The 20,000-nt window shown below is 51.6% G+C and overlaps 3 protein-coding genes across 11 annotated transcripts in view; 2 read left to right on the top strand and 1 right to left on the bottom strand.

Moving 5' to 3' along the window:
• The window catches only part of akap9 (A kinase (PRKA) anchor protein 9), a 75,143-nt gene extending 73,149 nt beyond the window's left edge, over positions 1-1,994 (bottom strand). For all 7 annotated transcript variants that reach the window (XM_035535558.1, XM_035535568.1, XM_035535559.1 and 4 more), the window contains exon 1: positions 504-1,994. In XM_035535558.1, coding sequence (XP_035391451.1) covers positions 504-603 — 100 coding nt within the window. In that variant the 5' untranslated portion in view covers positions 604-1,994. The remainder of the gene's footprint in view (positions 1-503) is intronic.
• A 2,654-nt stretch (positions 1,995-4,648) lies between these two features.
• Positions 4,649-6,905, top strand: LOC113567753 (transcription termination factor 1, mitochondrial). Its single transcript, XM_026995853.2, has 2 exons — positions 4,649-4,735; positions 5,236-6,905. Exon 2 carries the CDS (start codon positions 5,264-5,266, stop codon positions 6,386-6,388), a length of 1,125 nt encoding a protein of 374 aa, XP_026851654.1. The 5' UTR covers positions 4,649-4,735; positions 5,236-5,263; the 3' UTR covers positions 6,389-6,905.
• A 154-nt stretch (positions 6,906-7,059) lies between these two features.
• The window catches only part of dus3l (dihydrouridine synthase 3-like (S. cerevisiae)), a 17,795-nt gene continuing 4,854 nt past the window's right edge, over positions 7,060-20,000 (top strand). Inside the window, exons 1-14 of one of the 3 annotated variants that reach the window (XM_035523698.1) lie at positions 7,060-7,121; positions 7,364-7,484; positions 7,620-7,908; positions 8,599-9,036; positions 9,415-9,498; positions 10,041-10,082; positions 10,212-10,364; positions 11,539-11,655; positions 12,022-12,087; positions 12,228-12,338; positions 12,417-12,513; positions 12,744-12,819; positions 12,893-13,081; positions 13,247-13,375. In XM_035523698.1, the coding sequence (XP_035379591.1) occupies positions 7,435-7,484; positions 7,620-7,908; positions 8,599-9,036; positions 9,415-9,498; positions 10,041-10,082; positions 10,212-10,364; positions 11,539-11,655; positions 12,022-12,087; positions 12,228-12,338; positions 12,417-12,513; positions 12,744-12,819; positions 12,893-13,081; positions 13,247-13,375 (1,841 nt within the window). In that variant the 5' untranslated portion in view covers positions 7,060-7,121; positions 7,364-7,434. Of the gene's footprint in view, positions 7,122-7,363; positions 7,485-7,619; positions 7,909-8,598; positions 9,049-9,414; positions 9,499-10,040; positions 10,083-10,211; positions 10,365-11,538; positions 11,656-12,021; positions 12,088-12,227; positions 12,339-12,416; positions 12,514-12,743; positions 12,820-12,892; positions 13,082-13,246; positions 13,376-20,000 lie in introns of all 3 variants that reach the window. The other 2 variants (XM_035523699.1, XM_035523697.1) reach the window with 2 other exon arrangements.

Genomic DNA, 20,000 nt, shown 5'->3' with positions numbered 1-20,000 from the left:
ACGTCACTAAGATCGCGCGACCCCACGCCGGAGCGTGACGACGGGAAGCGTCATATTAATACACTGAAATACTAGAAATAAATAAACACTCGCTGAAGGACTGTTGGCGGGCTTAAAGACATCTAAGACTGTTTTAGCTCTACAGTGCAGCCTACAGCCCGCGAGGGCCCCATGTACAAACGCCTCTCACCGCTAAGCCTGTGTATCTACAGACAAGTACATATGCACATATTCAGCCTTTTAGAGCTCTGCTTTAATATACATCTAGTCTAATAGAACTATTTTATTGTATTTATGTCTAGTTTATCCCCCCCCACATTATATATATATATATATATATATATATATATATATATATATATATATATATATATATATATATATATGTTTAACGCCACTAACACTACAGACTTCCCTACACTTCTGTAACAATACTAACACTACAGAACACCCTCACAGCCTTTCTTTGTGCCATCTGTGTTTGTGATTTGCTCTGGACGTACCGGCAGCAGTGGGGGACGGCGGTCTGCGTCTGCGGCTGATGGGAGCGGAGCAGCTGATGGTCTGACAGATCTTCAGTTCCACCCATCGTCCCTTCGACATGCTTCTGTCTCCAGGGGCTCGTAACCGACCCGAGAGCAGCGCGCGTCTGTGCGGAGCCGGGGGCAGCCTGCAAGTTTCAGATGTGCATTATTGATGTGAGAGGGGTAGTGTGTCAGCGACCGTAACCGAGACGACCTTTTGTGTGGGCAGCTGCACAGCGGACACTTAGCCAGTTGAGTCTATTTTAATTTGCCATTCCGTCTTTAAACACCATGTTTTTCTTTTTTAAAATATGTTGCTAGTTTTCAAAATAACTCATTTAGGATTAATAACTCCTGAGAGTTAGGGTTCTGGTTAGGATTAATAACTTCTGAGAGTTAGGGTTCTAGTTAGGATTAGTAACTCCTGAGAGTTAGGGTTCTGGTTAGGATTAATAACTCCTGAGAATTAGGGTTCTGGTTAGGATTAATAACTTCTGAGAGTTAGGGTTCTAGTTAGGATTAGTAACAGTTAGGGTTCTAGTTAGGATTAGTAACTCCTGAGAGTTAGGGTTCTAGTTAGGATTAGTAACTCCTGAGAGTTAGGGTTCTAGTTAGGATTAGTAACTCCTGAGAGTTAGAGTTCTAGTTAGGATTAGTAACTCCTGAGAGTTAGGGTTCTAGTTAGGATTAATAACTCCTGAGAGTTAGGGTTCTAGTTAGGATTAGTAACTCCTGAGAGTTAGGGTTCTGGTTAGGATTAGTAACTCCTGACAGTTAGGGTTCTAGTTAGGATTAGTAACTCCTGAGAGTTAGGGTTCTGGTTAGGATTAATAACTCCTGAGAGTTAGAGTTCTAGTTAGGATTAATAACTCCTGAGAGTTATTGTTCTGGTTAGGATTAATAACTCCTGAGAGTTAGGGTTCTAGTTAGGATTAATAATCCATGAGAGACTCTGGGAATTAATTACTACTACCATGCAATAATTCTGGGTTTTAGGGAAACAAAAGTAAAATGTATGAAACTACTCATTCATCATTTAACACAATTATGTTTGTTTAAACATCATGTTAAGGTGATGAGGTAACCCCTGAGAGTTAACTGACATAAGATACAGAGAACGAAAGAGAGAGAGGGAAAGAGAAAGAGGCACAGAGAAATGGAGATAGAGAAAGCATCTGAGAGGGAGAGAGAAAGGATGAGAGAAGTGACAGAGTGGAAAGGTGGCAGCGGGAGTCCCTGTAGGGTAATAAATGAGAGAGCACAGTCTCTTGGTGAGCACCATGACAGGAGAGAGATGGTGCATAGTGGCCATGAAATATTAAAGACATGAGGATTCATCAGGGGTATAGGACCTCACGGAAAAGGCTGGTTGAGTTTCACCCAGACCCCCACCCAAGGTGATGTCTGGGGTGGAGTGGAACTGTCTGATAGGAGGACAACTCTGAATACACACCCAAGGGCACCGTGGGGGCCAGGGCCAGTCTTATACAATCACTGCCCTCCAGTGCCCCCCCTCCCCCCCCAGAGAATAAACTTGCATATACATATCCATAATATCCTGTATAATCCACCCCTGATATATTACATTAGGTACAGTACATTTCAATCAATAACATACATATTATTTTTTACAATAGTTCATGTGAAAGAAAATAACAAATGCAGGCAGCTGTGGTCACTGTATCACACTCTGACTCCTCCCCCTACCTGACACTGTACAGTGTACTGTTCTTGGTCAGTCTGTCTTTTAGTTTTGGTGTGCCACCCCCAGACCTTCAGTGGTCCCATTTCTTGGGTGCCACTGCCCAACGCCATCCAGTGACATGTAACAACAGGGCAGAGTACCCAAAACTAATTAGACTAATAAAATACAAGAATATTATTTTCCCCCAGTTATTTGGTTTCCCTTAGTCTTCATTCAACTTGTTTTGTCATATAATGCAGTTTGTGAAGTAGTATATGTGCATAAACATTTATATGCTGGCTTTGTGAAGCACTGTCACAGGAAACGTTTTAACATGATTGTAAACAGCATGGTAACTAGCAGTAGACAATCGAGCAATCGAGCAATGGCACTCTCAGTCAGACCGGGGATGTGGTCACCGTGGAAACAGAAGAGGTGCCAGGGCAGGATAAGCCCATCCATGGAATGTACCACTGACTGATAGCAGGGTTGGCTGATGTAAGACACTCCTACCAATGGCTGGAAAAGGCGGGACTGAAGGACAGCACAGAGGCACTAACCATGACAGCACAAGATCAAGCACTGAGCACCAGGTGGCTTGAAGAAACCAGAGCAGAGCCAAGGAGCTCTGAGACGATCCAGCACCTAACAACAGGATGCAGGATGATTTCAGGGAAAACAAACACTGAGAGATACAGCTCAGGGATGGGGAGCATATAGAGGAACATATGCAAGACATATGAGCTGAAGAACACACACACACAGAAACCACAGAGAGAGGTGGAACAGGGCTGAGATGCTGTGGGACCTCAAGATCCAGACAGATCAGCAGGTAGTGGCGAACCAACCAGACTATCATGATAGTAGATAAGAGGCAGAACACAGCAGTGGTGACAGATGTGGAATGCAAATGTAAAACGGAAGGAATATGAGAAGATGGAAAAGTAGCAGGGACTGAAAGAGGAAATAGAGAGAATGTGTATGGTTAACATTATGGTTAAGGTTGTCCCAGGGGTGACGGGGCACTTGGGGCTGTGACTGCTAAGCTGGAAGAGTGACTACAAATTTAAAATGTATTTATACAGATGTTGCCACAAAGCAGCTTTACAAATGTTCAAGTCCAAGCCCCCAGTGAGCAAGACAAGGGCAACAGTGGCAAGGAAAAACTCCCTAGAACATGAGGAAGAAACCTTGAGAGGAACCAAGACTCAAAGGGGGGCCCATGCTTCTCTGGCCAACAACGGTCACCACAATAATGACAATTTAAACAATAAGAAGCAGAATAAGTAGTGACAGAAATGCATCATAAAACAAATTTGCAATGAACGTCTATTTTGGTTTTCTAGAAGTCCTAGTTTGGTTTTGGCAGTGTGCATGTGTCCAAAACCCATCTTCCACGAAAATGTCTGTCTAGGGCAATGAAGAAGTAATTGGTTAGGTGGAGGTGTGGTGGGCTATAGCAAGGGACATCAGGGGTGGTGGGAGTAGCCATGGTAGTTGAGACGGGCTGAGGCTCACTAACAACATGACATCAGGGTTAGGGGTACCTGAGCAGAAAGAGAGACTAGATTATTGGGCATGTCTAGGTACGAGGGTGTGTAAATTAGGGTACTATAATGTGCAATGACGGACTCCAGCAGCTCTAGCTATGGGAGCACAGGTAAAGGAAAGAGCCAGAAGGAACCACAGGGATGCGGGCACCCTGGAACATCAGCACTCCGCTGCTCTCAGTCAACAAACTTGAGCATCAAAAGAGAGGTTAAGTGGCAGCATCATAACATCCCAGTTTAACATAACTCTCAATGTCCATGGACCCCCAGATCTACAACATGGGAAGTAGTTAATAAAATGCCTGACTGTACAGATAGATTTCCAGCCTAGCCTTAAATATTGATATTGTGTCTGAGTCTCAAACATTTACAAGAAGGTTATTCCACAGTGTGGGAGCTTTATAGGAAAAGGCTCTGCCCCCTGTGGTAGATTTTCTTAAATAAAGAGCCTGCATCTTTTTGATCTAAGCACATGTAGATGAGCTTAATGCAATAGGAGTTCTCTAAGGTACAGTGGGGCAAGATCATTCCGTGCTTTGTAGGCAATTAAAAGTATTTTATAAGACTAGTTTTATCAGAAGTGTCAGGATTAAGTGAGACAATGTTTCTCAACATCCAGCGTCTGACGTCCTTTACACATTCCTCAATAATGGTAAGATGATATTTGTCATCTTAGTGTCACCAGAATAACAGAATATGTAAGTTGCAAATATGTAAGTTGCTAAGATAAGAGACGATTATAAGAGCGTAAATGTAAATGTAACAGAAGGTGCCATACTTAAATATATACACTGCCCTCTACTGGTCAGAAGTAGTATATTATTTGGCGAGGTAGCTCCAGTCCGCTAGGGGGTTTTTGTCCCTCTAACGAACTGACAGTAGGGGGGAAACGTGAAGCGGTAAACAGGAGTAAACCGTATCAGCCGAGGACATTCTTCACAAATATTCTCACAACTCAGCGGACAGTTTGACGTTAGGTACTGCTAAATCTTAGGTAGTTCTAAATAGCCACCTGGAGTTAGACAACTTGATGTTTTGCTTTGTTTTTAATGAACTTTCAGTAAAACTCGTTATTCGCTTAAGTAAAACTACTGACATGGCTGTTGTTCTGATTAGAGTCTATGAGCGATTACTGACGCCTGGGTCGGTAGCACCTTTACTGTGACTGTGTTCATTTGGAGTTGCTGTTCTAATTTAATTTTCTAGCGATTTTTGTGCTTTAAGACATTACAGGGACAGGCACGTGAAAGGAGTGGTTCGTTAAGTTTCAGCCATATCTATAATGTCTTATATCCACCTTAATATAGTGTTTTTTACACCATGTAACTTTAATTCGCATGGTTGTGAACCATATGAATGTTCTGCAGTATTGTAAATTGGGGTACTCAGCTCCAGTCCCGTAGATCCACCTTCCAGCAGAACTGTAGTTTAGTTTTGGCAGGCGTGCTGTGATTGGTGGTCCCCTTCTTGCCTCCAGGTGAGCCAGTGTGGGGGTGTGAGGAGACATGGCTCTGACGCATGTCCTCACTTGGCTGAGCTTGGTGAAGTTACAGCCTGTGTGTTCCTGCGTCTCTGTGTACAGACGCTATCACACTGCACCCTCTGATGCCCCGCCCACTGCCGCCGATGCCAGCTTGGAGAACCAATCCCTGCTGAAGAACCTCAGAGTGCTCGGCGTTGATGTGTCGATGGTACGACGCCGCCAGCCCGGTGTCCTCCGGAAGGTTCTGACCAATGAGTGCGGCCTGGCTGAGTTCCTCTGCAGCAAAGGTGCCAACCATGAGGTGGTGGCCAGTATCATCACACGGTTCCCTCGGGCGATCACACGCTCCGCCGAGCACCTGGATGAGCGCTGGCGCCTGTGGAGAAACATCTTCATGATTGATGCTGAGATCATCAAAATCCTGCACCGCTCACCGGAGTCTTTCTTCCGCTCCAGTGACAACGAGAACCTGGAGAAGAATGTGGCCTTCCTGAGCTCACTGGGCCTGACGCCCAAACACCTGCACCGGCTCGTCACCATGGCCCCACGGACCTTCTCCAACAGTGTGGAACTGAACTGCACCATGGTGGAGCTCCTGCAAAGCGTGTGTGCCAGTCTCGGCGGGACAGACTGTGAAGGCTTCGTGAAGGCCATCATATCCAGGAACGTCTACATCTTCATACGAAGCACGAAACGTGTCAAAGCCAACATCAGCTTCCTGCTGGAGGCTCTGCGGCTGAGCGATGAGGAAGCTCTTGTCCTGCTTCAGGGCTGTGGTGCTGAGATCCTGGACCTCTCCCACACGAGCCTGAAGAGGAACCTCCAAAACCTGCAGGTGAAGCTGAAGACTCTCGGCTGCAGCGAGGAGGTGGTGAAGAAGCTCATCTTCAAAGGCGCCACGGTGCTGTTTATTTCCTCAGCAACGCTGAACGAGAAGCTGAACTGCCTGGTTAAAGGTGGTGTGGACATTAAATGGATAGTGGAAAAGCCCAAAGTGTTGGACTTCAGTGTGGCCACCTTAAACCAGCGTCTGCATGAGCTAAACAGTCTGAGATACGACTTTGATGTGAAGGGAATCTGTATTCTGGACTTGAGTAAAAAAAGATTTGATGCCAAGATAGAGAGACTGCGAGTGTTTGAAGAGTAAAACACCATCAGGCCATAGAAGCTCTTAATATAGACACACCAACCCTTCAGACAATGTGCACCATGTACAAACCCTGTCTGAAGCTCATTGATCATCCTGAGGCTCAGATGTCTACAGATGTCCTCAGATCATGGCACAGATCTGTATGCAGAGAAGGCGTTTCAGCCACTCAGATACACTTAGTACGCAGGGCTGTCTGCAGCTCCACATCTGCTTCTACAGGGTCACTTTGATTCACTATGTGTTTGTCCACCAGCCCAACATTTGTGACCACTCTAAAACACATTTTTTCACAGATTATGTAAAACAGCTTTTTGCTTAGAGGATAATTGACAATGCTTTGTGCGGTGGTCCATAACTGTGGAGATTAGTAAACATTACTAGAGAAGTTTATTTATGATTGTGCATTTATGTTTATGATCTGGAATGGTCCGCTGAACCAGTACATGTATATAAAACAACGCCGATATCCAAAGATAAGTGTTTTTTTAATGAAATAAACAACAATAAATGGTTATTTAAATCGAGTATTTATTTAATTACTCAGTAGTTTGCTTCTGTTGTAGAGTGAATGTAAATGTTTCTTGAAGATTAACGCTGGACGGTTCTTAATGTAAATGAGAACATGAGTGCAGACGCGTCGTTTCAAGTCCGAACACATTTGAGTGTAACACAGCGGCAGTGTCACGTGTTCCTTGGGCAGCTTTTTGGTCAAAGTTAGAAGCATTTTGAGGTGAGTGTCGCTGAAATCTGATCATAAATGCATAAGATTTTCTGTGCATTTCGAAATAGTAAAATGCACATATGTCTTCATTACTTACAGTCTCTAACACAGTATTACTGGAAAATGTTAATAAACGACTGTTCGACTACGTTTGTTTAGCTAATGGTTGTGTAGCCAGCTGGCGTAGCTAACTGGACGGGTAAGTGTTTTATCAGAAACGAGGTTAAGTCCTAATCTCAGCTGTTTTGCAGGAGGACCGGGGGCATCTACCGTGCAGCTTCAGCAGGTTAGCCAGCAGGGGTCTCGCGCTGCCGCTGCCGCCATGGCCGCTGCACGCGGCGCTGCAGCTGGCGAAGCGGCGCTGAAAACACAGTAAGGCCCGGCGCGCGGCGCTGCTGTATACGCTTAAGATCTCAGACTCGGGGTTGTTAACGTGCAGATCAGCACGCGCTGGGTAAGTTCGGGTTGGTTTACTCTGACTCATCAGGGTGGCTCCGATGTGTCCAGGTATGTCACGACTAAAGAGAAATTTCATGCGTTTCTGGCTGCTGGAGGGAACGCTGAGGAAGGTGAGGAGGAAGATGCTGCCACTCCAGAAGAATGTGCAGATGCAGCTAACGGTGGGGCAGAAGAAGCTTCTGGAGAACCGGAGCTGAAGAGGAGGAAACTAGACGATGATGCCCAGGCAGAAGATACGCAACAGGACAAGAAGGGAATGAAGGGACAGAACAAGTCGAGACCTCACATGAAGCCTCACAGCTATGACGACCGCAGACTCTGTCCCTCACTGCTTCAGGTGGGACTCAAGCCCACCGTGTCCAACCCTCACCCTAACCCTAACACTGTGTCTAACCCTAACACTGTGTCTAACCCTAACCCCAACCCTAACACTGTGTCTAACCCTCACCCTTACCCTAACCTTAAACCCTAACACTGTGTCTAACCCTAACACTGTGTCTAACCCTAAACCCTAACACTGTCTAACCCTAACCATCACCCTAACCCTAACACTGTGTCTAACCCTAAAACCTAACCCTAACCCTAACACTGTGTCCAAGTTTAAACCCACGTATAGTGGATCTTTGACAAAATGGTAAAATTCTTCCTACCAGTAGTTGATGTGGAAGGTGGTGGAAAAAGCTCTTCATTCTGCTAAAGTGAGGAAGTGTGAGGAAGGTCCACTGTGGCCCCTGTACGCAGATTACAACTAATAAATACGCAGTAATACATACGCAGATTGCAACTAATATATACGCAGATTAGAACTGCTACTGTGCCGATTACAAGTCAGAAGTTTTACATGATTAGTCCTGGAGTGCAGTGTTCTGCCCCCAGTGCTGGTTATGAAACACCCTGATTTTTTTTATTATTATGATCAGTTGTGATTTTCAGTCGGGACTCATTGAATGTTAATTAAATGTTATGCGTGTATTGGATTCATTTGACTGTAGATTTGAATGTTGGTGCTAACAGTTGTTTTTCACAGGGGCGTGAAAACGGATGCTTCTTTGGTGAGAAGTGCAAGTTCATTCACGACGTGACTGACTACATGTCCACCAAACCTGCAGACCTCGGTGAGCAATGCTATTTGTACGACACCTTCGGCAGGTGTGCTTACGGAATCACCTGCAGGTTCGCAGGTGCGCACACTGGCCCCGACTTTAAGAACCTGGTGAACAAGGAGAGCGAAACGCCCACCACCTCAGAGACGGTCCGCAACTATCTGCACAAAGATCTCCAGCGCCGTCTCCGTAAGAGACAGGTGACCTTCACACGCTCGGAGACCTACCTAAGAAGCATCCGCACAGGAAACGGTGCAGGAGGCCAGAGCAGGAACAGGCCCGGGTCTGAACGCGCGGCGCCTGAGCCCGGGTCTGAACGCGCGGCCAAAGTGGAGGGACAGAAACAGGAGCCAACTGGTGATGTAGGTGTAGAGGTACAGCACCATTACACCACCTGCGCTACAGTGGGTGTGGGTGAGGGCTAATCCTAACCACAGTGACATTACACCACCCACACTACAGCAGGTGTGGATGAGGGCTAACTCACCACAGCACCATAACACCCATGCTAACCCTAACCATAGCAACGTAACACCACCCACGCTACAGCAGGTGTGGGTGAGGGCTAACCCTAACCATAGCACCGTAACGGCACCCATGCTACAGCAGGTGTGGTTGAAGGTGTACTGGCACTAAACCACTTATTGTGGTGCTTTACAGGTGGTGGTGGTTTATTTGTTTTACTGTATTACATTTCTTGGGTACATTTCTGTGATAAGTTACTATCCTCTCAACTGTAGGGTAGCAAGACACCCCTCATCAAGACCGTTGGGCCACTGACTGATGCCGACGTCATCAAACTGCGACCTTGTGAGAAGAAGCAGGTAAGATGGGCACAGTGGGGGCGGAGCAGGTCAACCATCACGGGCACAGTGGGGGCGGAGCAGGTCAACCCTCACGGGCACAGTGGGGGCGGAGCAGGTCAAGCCGTAACAAATTTGGCATCCCCTAATAATCAAGGCATGGTAACGTGTCCTCCTGCTGCTCTGGAACTCATGTAAGTGATGGTGCCCATTTCCAGGCTGTTGTACTCTAAGAACAGCAGACATGAGGAAAAATGAGGACATGAGGCCCTGCAGTCTGATCTTATCAGAAAAAAATATTCATTTGTGATTTTATCTGTCTGGATTAATTTTAACTTTAATGTAAAAATACATCCCAAAACAAACACTGTAATCTCCACCACATAACATCACCATAAAACCGTTTCCCAAGGTTAGAAACATCACAGTGCTGACTCTAGATTAGGAACAGAGAGGGTGATTAGGACAATAAACACAAACTGTTAAACATGGAAAACCATTCCATGTTGTTTCAGTCAAAACTGGTGAGCTTTTTTTCTTTAAATGTTTTTCTTGACACGCAGGTGGATTTTAGAGACAAACTCTACCTGGCGCCCTTAACTACGGTGAGCTTCTGCTAGTGTGATTGAGTCTGCACATGTGTGTGTGTGCAAGCAATTGTGTGGTCATGCATATCCTTTTTATTATTTGTACACGTTGATGTAGGGTTTGTAAAGTGTATGTGCGTCGTGCAGTGTGGGAACCTGCCGTTTCGGCGCCTGTGTAAGCGGTTCGGCGCAGACATCACATGTGGAGAGATGGCGATGTGTACTAACCTGTTGCAGGGCCAGGCGTCGGAGTGGGCCCTGCTAAAGAGACACCACACTGAGGACCTGTTTGGGGTGCAGGTAAACAAATGCACAAACAAAGCCACCCTAGTAAACAAACAAACACAAACCGTTGTCAGATGGGAGAGGTGTTATCAGATTGTAAGAGCTCTATGAAGAATTACATCACTATGCTTGTTCCAGTTCTTAAGCATCTCAAGTCTGTGCATGTGTTCTTTGTGCGTCTCATGTCTATGCCTCTAACCCAGTCTGGGATTAACCCAAGTCCTCACCCTAACCTAGAGAGTTGGGGTTGACCCTGAGTCTAGAGCTATTCTACATGATGGTTTGCAGAGATCACTGATGTGGTTCTTCTTGCTGACAGCCAGCAGTGACTGCTAGATATTTTTTTTCTGTTTTTAGCCTTCAAAATGAGTCTAAACATCCTGTTGTTTTTATTTTCCAGGTTCAACATCTTCTGCCTTATCTTTTGGTTCGCTGACTTTGTGTGTTTTAATCAGTCTGCAGAAGGAATCTTTCTTAGCAAGCTCAGTTTCACTTAAAGATTTTCTGATGTGTTTTGTAAGCAGCATACCGAACTATTAGATTAGTGAGCCGTCTTCTCATCACTCTTCTCTTTGGGAAATATCGACATTTTCAAAGACCTCTTTGTCATGTAACTCATAACCTGGTGTTTGTAGGATGTTGCTATCTAAAGGAAGCAAGTGTGTGGAGGTGACATCTGCTGCACAAGCTCAGACGAGTTTAGCCTGGTAACATAGCCATGGCAACTGTGACTGCATCCATGAACATTGTTGCATTCATATTTAATCGTTCAAAATCCTGAAAAGTCGTTCACTGAGTTAAGACCCCTGGAAAGTTGAACAGGCAAATAAATGGATGCGTTGCCTCTGTCACTACATGTGCGATGATTGTGTCATTAGTCAAGTGAGATTCTGTGGGTAGTGTGAAGACAACTATGAATCACAGCGTTGGGTGTGTTGTGGTGTTCAGGACATCCACGCAGGTCATTCAGAGTGCATGTTGAGGATAAAAGCTTTAAGAAGAAAAAAAACTTGTGAACGGAAAAAGTGAAAAACGTGGGTAGTTAAGATGGTCTGTAAAACTCACCAGGCTGCATTGCATTGTGGGTAGTGGAGAGGGCTGTAGAACAGTTGTGTCCTGCGTGAGAGAATTGCATTGTGGGTGGTGAGACATTGCAACTGTGGAACTAGAACTGAGGTTTCTTTTTCAGCTGGAGGGCTGTTTTCCTGATACCATGACCAGATGTGCTGAGCTGCTCAGTGAAAACATCGATGTGGACTTTGTGGACATCAACTCTGGGTGCCCTATAGACCTGGTCTATAGAAAGGTACTCACATTTCCCCCCATTCCCCCCCACGCACACACACACAATTCCTTACTCTTGTGTTCCTGACACCCTACACACTAGTCAAATGACGTGGGTCATGGGAACTTCTGGTGATTTAAATCGCTTCATTCAGAAAGAACCAGAGTGACATCATGCAGAAGACCTTAGCTGTGCGAGTCACATGATCTGGGTTAATTTTTTTGCTCTTATTTACACTCTCCTTGAGTCTGAGAAAGATGATGTTATTATTGAGCTGTGTTAATATGACTAACTCATATGCATTGATTTGAGTTGACTTATAAGCACATACATTTGGACACGTGAGGGACCGTCTCATTTGCATTAACCTTGCTCACTGTGATGCAGGGTGGGGGTTGTGGCCTGATGACCAGAACAAACAAATTTGAACAGATCATCAGAGGAATGAATTCAGTAAGTTGTCTGGTTTTCATTTCTTCCACATTTTCTCTAGAGATTGAAGTTCTGTGTATTGCAGCTCTGATGTGTTATATTTGAGTTATTGTTATTGCTGGGTATTTTTGAGTTGTTATTGTCTCTGAATCGTTCTGCAGGTTCTTGATGTCCCTCTGACAGTTAAAATCAGAACTGGAGTCCAGCAGAACTGCAACCTTGCACACAAACTCATCCCTGAGATGAAGAAGTGGGGCGTGTCTCTGATCACGGTCAGATCTGAGTGTGTGTGTCTGATCACAGTCAGCTCTGAGTGTGCAGTACCCGAATGTGTTTGATCTCCTGCACAGCTGCATGGCAGATCCCGAGAGCAGCGCTACACCAAGATGGCAGACTGGGACTACATCAGCACCTGCTCCAGACTGGCCAGCCCCGTCCCTCTGTTTGGTACACAATCTAAAACAAACACACACTGTATGGTAGACTGGTGTGACTTTTATTAACTCCTGTAGAATATTAATGGATAAATTGGATGAATTAACAATTTGAGTGAATGAACTACCTGAGAGGAGAGCTGCCAGCAGTGCAGGGAGGTGGAGGGCTCTGCTCTGCCCCCTGCTGCTGTGTTTCTAAACTGCAGTAACTCAGCCATGCACTGTTGTTTTATCTCTCTGTAGGTAACGGAGACATTCTGTCATATGAGGATGCTATGAAGGCCAGGGAGACAGGCGTGTCTGGAATCATGGTGGCAAGGTCTGTCTGCTGGGCTATCTGTCTGTCTGCTGGCCTGTGTCATTTTGGTAAGGTGTGCGTGTCTGTGTTCCAGAGGTGCTCTGATAAAGCCTTGGCTCTTTACTGAGATTAAAGAGGGACGACACTGGGATATCTCGTCAGGCGAGCGTCTGGATGTGCTTCGGGACTTCACACACTACGGCCTTGAGCACTGGGGCTCCGACACGCAGGGTGTTGAGAAAACCCGCAACTTCCTGCTAGAGTGGCTTTCCTTCACCTGCAGGTGGCGCTGTTGAGCACCTTCAGCTGGACTTTTGCTATTGGTCATGTTTTTATTGGAAGAGAAAGACAGAGTAAAAACAGACTTATGTGGTTAATAAGAAACCAAATTTGTAATTATTAGTTAAGGTGTGTGTGTGTGTGTGTGTGTGTGTGTGTGTGTGTGTAGGTATATCCCAGTGGGCCTGTTGGAGCGTGTACCTCAGAAGATTAACGAGCGTCCACCGTACTACCTGGGTCGGGACTACTTGGAGACGCTGATGGCAAGCCAGCATGTGGATGACTGGATCAAAATCAGGTAAGAAAGCTAAGTGTGTGTCTGAGAGAGAATTTAAATTAAAATTTAGAATATGCTTTATTTAGACTTATTTCATTCATATGGACATTTAAAACTTGTAATAATGCTTTATATTATTCTTTTTACATAATTTGTATCATTTGTTTATATAATTTGTTTTAGTATATCATTTGTTTTAGTAAATGAACATGTGAACCGTAGGGGGTGCGGGAGCATGGAGGGAGAGAGGGGGGAGCATGGAGGGAGAGAGGGGGGAGCATGGAGGGAGAGAGGGGGGAGCATGGAGGGAGAGAGGGGGGGAGCATGGAGGGAGAGAGGGGGGAGCATGGAGGGAGAGAGAGAGGGGGGAGCATGGAGGGAGAGAGAGAGGGGGGGAGCATGGAGGGAGAGAGAGGGGGGAGCATGGAGGGAGAGAGAGAGGGGGGGAGCATGGAGGGAGAGAGAGGGGGGGAGCATGGAGGGAGAGAGAGAGGGGGGGAGCATGGAGGGAGAGAGAGAGGGGGGGAGCATGGAGGGAGAGAGAGAGGGGGGGAGCATGGAGGGAGAGAGAGAAGGGGGGAGCATGGGGAGAGAGAGGGGGGAGCCTGGAGGGGAGAGAGAGGGGGGAGCATGGAGGGAGAGAGAGAGGGGGGAGCATGGAGGGAGAGAGAGAGGGGGGGAGCATGGAGGGAGAGAGAGAGGGGGGGAGCATGGAGGGAGAGAGAGAGGGGGGGAGCATGGAGGGAGAGAGAGAGGGGGGAGCATGGAGGGAGAGAGAGAAGGGGGGGAGCATGGGGAGAGAGAGATGGGGGGAGCATGGAGGGAGAGAGAGAGGGGGGAGCATGGCGGGAGAGAGAGAGAGGGGGGAGCATGGCGGGAGAGAGAGAGGGGGGGAGCATGGCGGGAGAGAGAGATGGGGGAGCATGGCGGGAGAGAGAGAGATGGGGGAGCATGGCGGGAGAGAGAGAGATGGGGGAGCATGGCGGGAGAGAGAGAGATGGGGGAGCATGGCGGGAGAGAGAGAGATGGGGGAGCATGGCGGGAGAGAGAGAGATGGGGGAGCATGGCGGGAGAGAGAGAGATGGGGGAGCATGGCGGGAGAGAGAGAGATGGGGGAGCATGGCGGGAGAGAGAGAGATGGGGGAGCATGGCGGGAGAGAGAGAGAATGGGGAGCATGGCGGGAGAGAGAGAGATGGGGGAGCATGGCGGGAGAGAGAGAGATGGGGGAGCATGGCGGGAGAGAGAGAGATGGGGGAGCATGGCGGGAGAGAGAGAGGATGGAGGGAGCATGGCGGGAGAGAGGAGCTGGGGGAGCATGGCGGGAGAGAGAGACGATGGGGAGCATGGGGAGAGAGAGAGATGGGGGAGCATGGCGGGCGAGAGAGAGATGGGGGAGCATGGCGGAGAGAGAGAGATTGGGGGAGCATGGCGGGAGAGAGAGAGATGGGGAGCATGGCGGGAGAGAGAAGGAGATGGGGAAGCATGGCGGGAGAGATGAGGAGACTGGGGGGCATGGCGGGTGCGTGAGAGAGAGATGGGGGAGCTGGGGGGGAGAGAGAGAGATGGGGGAGCATGGCGGGAGAGAGAGGAGATGGGGGAGCATGGCGGGTAGAGAGAGAGATGGGAGCATGGCGGGAGATAGAGAGATGGGAAGCATGGCGGTGAGAGAGAGACGAGATTGTGGAGCATGGCGGTGAGACGAGAAGAGATGGGGGAGCATTGCGGGAGAGTAGAGAGATGGGTGAGCATGGCGGGGAGGAGAGAGAGATGGGGAGCATGGGCGGGAGAGAGAGCAGATGGCGGGAGCATGGGGGGAGAGAGAGAGATGGGGGAGCATGGCGGGAGAGAGAGAGATGGGGGAGCATGGCGGGAGGAGAGGATGGGGGAGCATGGCGGGAGAGAGAGAGATGGGGGAGCATGGCGGGAGAGAGAGAGATGGGGGAGCATGGGGAGAGAGAGAGAGATGGGGGAGCATGGCGGGAGAGAGAGAGATGGGGGAGCATGGCGGGAGAGAGAGAGATGGGGGAGCATGGCGGGAGAGAGAGAGATGGGGGAGCATGGCGGGAGAGAGAGAGATGGGGGAGCATGGCGGGAGAGAGAGAGATGGGGGAGCATGGCGGGAGAGAGAGAGATGGGGGAGCATGGCGGGAGAGAGAGAGATGGGGGAGCATGGCGGGAGAGAGAGAGATGGGGGAGCATGGCGGGAGAGAGAGAGATGGGGGAGCATGGCGGGAGAGAGAGAGATGGGGGAGCATGGCGGGAGAGAGAGAGATGGGGAGGCATGGCGGGAGAGAGAGAGATGGGGGAGCATGGCGGGAGAGAGAGAGATGGGGGAGCATGGCGGGAGAGAGAGAGATGGGGGAGCATGGCGGGAGAGAGAGAGATGGGGGAGCATGGCGGGAGAGAGAGAGATGGGGGAGCATGGCGGGAGAGAGAGAGATGGGGGAGCATGGCGGGAGAGAGAGAGATGGGGGAGCATGGCGGGAGAGAGAGAGATGGGGGAGCATGGCGGGAGAGAGAGAGATGGGGGAGCATGGCGGGAGAGAGAGAGATGGGGGAGCATGGCGGGAGAGAGAGAGATGGGGGAGCATGGCGGGAGAGAGAGATGGGGAGATGCGGGAGAGAGAGAGATGGGGGAGCATGGCGGGAGAGAGAGAGATGGGGGAGCATGGCGGGGAGAGAGAGAGATGGGGGAGCATGGCGGGAGAGAGAGAGATGGGGGAGCATGGCGGGAGAGAGAGAGATGGGGGAGCATGGCGGGAGAGAGAAGAGATGGGGAGCATGGCGGGGAGAGAGGAGATGGGGGAGCATGGCGGAGAGAGAGAGATGGGGAGCATTGCGGGAGAGGAGAGAGATGGGGGAGCATGGCTGAGAGAGAGAGATGGGGGAGCATGCGGGAGAGAGAGAGATGGGGGAGCATGGCGGGAGAGAGAGAGAGAGGGAGCATGGAGAGGGAGAGAGAGAGAGAGAGGGAGCATGGCGGGAGAGAGAGAGATGGGGGAGCATGGCGGGAGAGAGAGAGATGGGGGAGCATGGCGGGAGAGAGAGAGATGGGGGAAGCATGGCGGGAGAGAGAGAGATGGGGGAGCATGGCGGGAGAGAGAGAGATGGGGGAGCATGGCGGGAGAGAGAGAGATGGGGGAGCATGGCGGGAGAGAGAGAGATGGGGGAGCATGGCGGGAGAGAGAGAGATGGGGGAGCATGGCGGGAGAGAGAGAGATGGGGGAGCATGGCGGGAGAGAGAGAGATGGGGGAGCATGGCGGGAGAGAGAGAGATGGGGGAGCATGGCGGGAGAGAGAGAGATGGGGGAGCATGGCGGGAGAGAGAGAGATGGGGGAGCATGGCGGGAGAGAGAGAGATGGGGGAGCATGGCGGGAGAGAGAGAGATGGGGGAGCATGGCGGGAGAGAGAGAGATGGGGGAGCATGGCGGGAGAGAGAGAGATGGGGGAGCATGGCGGGAGATAGAGAGATGGGGGAGCATGGCGGGAGAGAGAGAGATGGGGGAGCATGGCGGGAGAGAGAGAGATGGGGGAGCATGGCGGGAGAGAGAGAGATGGGGGAGCATGGCGGGAGAGAGAGAGATGGGGGAGCATGGCGGGAGAGAGAGAGATGGGGGAGCATGGAGGGAGAGAGAGAGGGGGGAGCATGGAGGGAGAGAGAGAGGGGGGGAGCATGGAGGGAGAGAGAGAGGGGGGAGCATGGAGGGAGAGAGAGAGGGGGGAGCATGGAGGGAGAGAGAGAGGGGGGAGCATGGAGGGAGAGAGAGAGGGGGGGAGCATGGAGGGAGAGAGAGAGGGGGGGAGCATGGAGGGAGAGAGAGAGGGGGGGAGCATGGAGGGAGAGAGAGAGGGGGGGAGCATGGAGGGAGAGAGAGAGGGGGGGAGCATGGAGGGAGAGAGAGAGGGGGGGAGCATGGAGGGAGAGAGAGGGGGGGAGCATGGAGGGAGAGAGAGGGGGGGAGCATGGGGAGAGAGAGAGGGGGGAGCATGGAGGGAGAGAGAGAGGGGGGAGCATGGAGGGAGAGAGAGAGGGGGGAGCATGGAGGGAGAGAGAGAGATGGGGGAGCATGGAGGGAGAGAGAGAGATGGGGGAGCATGGCGGGAGAGAGAGAGGGGGGGAGCATGGCGGGCGAGAGAGAGAGGTGGGGGGAGCATGGCGGGAGAGAGAGAGAGGGGGGGAGCATGGCGGGAGAGAGAGATGGGGGAGCATGGAGGGAGAGAGAGAGAGGGGGGAGCATGGAGGGAGAGAGAGGGGGGGAGCATGGAGGGAGAGAGAGAGGGGGGGAGCATGGAGGGAGAGAGAGAGATGGGGGAGCATGGCGGGAGAGAGAGAGATGGGGGAGCATGGCGGGAGAGAGAGAGATGGGGGGAGCATGGCGGGAGAGAGAGAGATGGGGGAGCATGGCGGGAGAGAGAGAGATGGGGGAGCATGGGGAGAGAGAGAGGGAGGAGAGAGAGAGAGGGAGCATGGCGGGAGAGAGAGAGATGGGGGAGCAGGCGGGAGAGAGAGAGATGGGGGAGCATGGCGGGAGAGAGAGAGATGGGGGAGCATGGCGGGAGAGAGAGAGATGGGGGAGCATGGCGGGAGAGAGAGAGATGGGGGAGCATGGCGGGAGAGAGAGAGATGGGGGAGCATGGCGGGAGAGAGAGAGATGGGGGAGCATGGCGGGAGAGAGAGAGATGGGGGAGCATGGCGGGAGAGAGAGAGATGGGGGAGCATGGCGGGAGAGAGAGAGATGGGGGAGCATGGCGGGAGAGAGAGAGATGGGGGAGCATGGCGGGAGAGAGAGAGATGGGGGAGCATGGCGGGAGAGAGAGAGATGGGGGAGCATGGCGGGAGAGAGAGAGATGGGGGGAGCATGGCGGGAGAGAGAGAGATGGGGGAGCATGGCGGGAGAGAGAGAGATGGGGGAGCATGGCGGGAGAGAGAGAGATGGGGGAGCATGGCGGGAGAGAGAGAGATGGGGGAGCATGGCGGGAGAGAGAGAGATGGGGGAGCATGGCGGGAGAGAGAGAGATGGGGGAGCATGGCGGGAGAGAGAGAGATGGGGGAGCATGGCGGGAGAGAGAGAGATGGGGGAGCATGGCGGGAGAGAGAGAGATGGGGGAGCATGGCGGGAGAGAGAGAGATGGGGGAGCATGGCGGGAGAGAGAGAGATGGGGGAGCATGGCGGGAGAGAGAGAGATGGGGGAGCATGGCGGGAGAGAGAGAGATGGGGGAGCATGGCGGGAGAGAGAGAGATGGGGGAGCATGGCGGGAGAGAGAGAGATGGGGGAGCATGGCGGGAGAGAGAGAGATGGGGGAGCATGGCGGGAGAGAGAGAGAGAGGGAGCATGGCGGGAGAGAGAGAGATGGGGGAGCATGGCGGGAGAGAGAGAGATGGGGGAGCATGGCGGGAGAGAGAGAGATGGGGGAGCATGGCGGGAGAGAGAGAGATGGGGGAGCATGGCGGGAGAGAGAGAGATGGGGGAGCATGGCGGGAGAGAGAGAGAGAGGGAGCATGGCGGGAGAGAGAGAGATGGGGGAGCATGGCGGGAGAGAGAGAGGGGGGAGCATGGCGGGAGAGAGAGAGGGGGGGAGCATGGAGGGAGAGAGAGGGGGGGAGCATGGAGGGAGAGAGAGGGGGGGAGCATGGAGGGAGAGAGAGAGGGGGGGAGCATGGAGAGGGAGAGAGAGGGGGGGAGCATGGAGGGAGAGAGAGGGGGGAGCATGGAGGGAGAGAGAGAAGGGGGGAGCATGGAGGGAGAGAGAGGGGGGGAGCATGGAGGGAGAGAGAGAGGGGGGAGCATGGAGGGAGAGAGAGAGGGGGGGAGCATGGAGGGGAGAGAGAGGGGGAGCATGGAGGGAGAGAGAGAGGGGGAGCATGGAGGGAGAGAGAGAGGGGGGAGCATGGAGGGAGAGAGAGAGGGGGGAGCATGGAGGGAGAGGGGGGGAGCATGGAGGGAGAGAGGGGGGAGCATGGAGAGGGAGAGAGGGGGGGAGCATGGAGGGAGAGAGAGAGGGGGGGAGCATGGAGGGAGAGAGAGAGGGGGGGAGCATGGAGGGAGAGAGAGGGGGGGAGAGGAGGGAGAGAGGGGGGGCATGGAGGGAGAGAGAGAGGGGGGGAGCATGGAGGGAGAGAGAGGGGGGGAGCATGGAGGGAGAGAGAGGGGGGGAGCATGGAGGGAGAGAGAGATGGGGGAGCATGGCGGGAGAGAGAGAGATGGGGGAGCATGGCGGGAGAGAGAGAGATGGGGGAGCATGGCGGGAGAGAGAGATGGGGGAGCATGGCGGGAGAGAGAGAGATGGGGAGCAGAGAGAGAGAGAGATGGGGGAGCATGGCGGGAGAGAGAGAGATGGGGGAGCATGGCGGGAGAGAGAGAGATGGGGGAGCATGGCGGGAGAGAGAGATGGGGGAGCATGGCGGGAGAGAGAGAGGGGGAGCATGGCGGGAGAGAGAGAGATGGGGGAGCATGGCGGGAGAGAGAGAGATGGGGAGCATGGCGGGAGAGAGAGAGATGGGGGAGCATGGCGGGGAGAGAGAGATGGGGGAGCATGGCGGGAGAGAGAGAGATGGGGGAGCATGGCGGGCGAGAGAGAGAGGTGGGGGGAGCATGGCGGGAGAGAGAGAGATGGGGGAGCATGGCGGGAGAGAGAGAGATGG

This window comes from Electrophorus electricus, chromosome 2 (genome assembly GCF_013358815.1).
Source record: "Electrophorus electricus isolate fEleEle1 chromosome 2, fEleEle1.pri, whole genome shotgun sequence".
NCBI lineage: Eukaryota > Metazoa > Chordata > Actinopteri > Gymnotiformes > Gymnotidae > Electrophorus > Electrophorus electricus.
The sequence above is the reverse complement of the archived record's forward strand: the minus strand, read 5'-3'. Positions and strand labels throughout refer to the sequence as shown.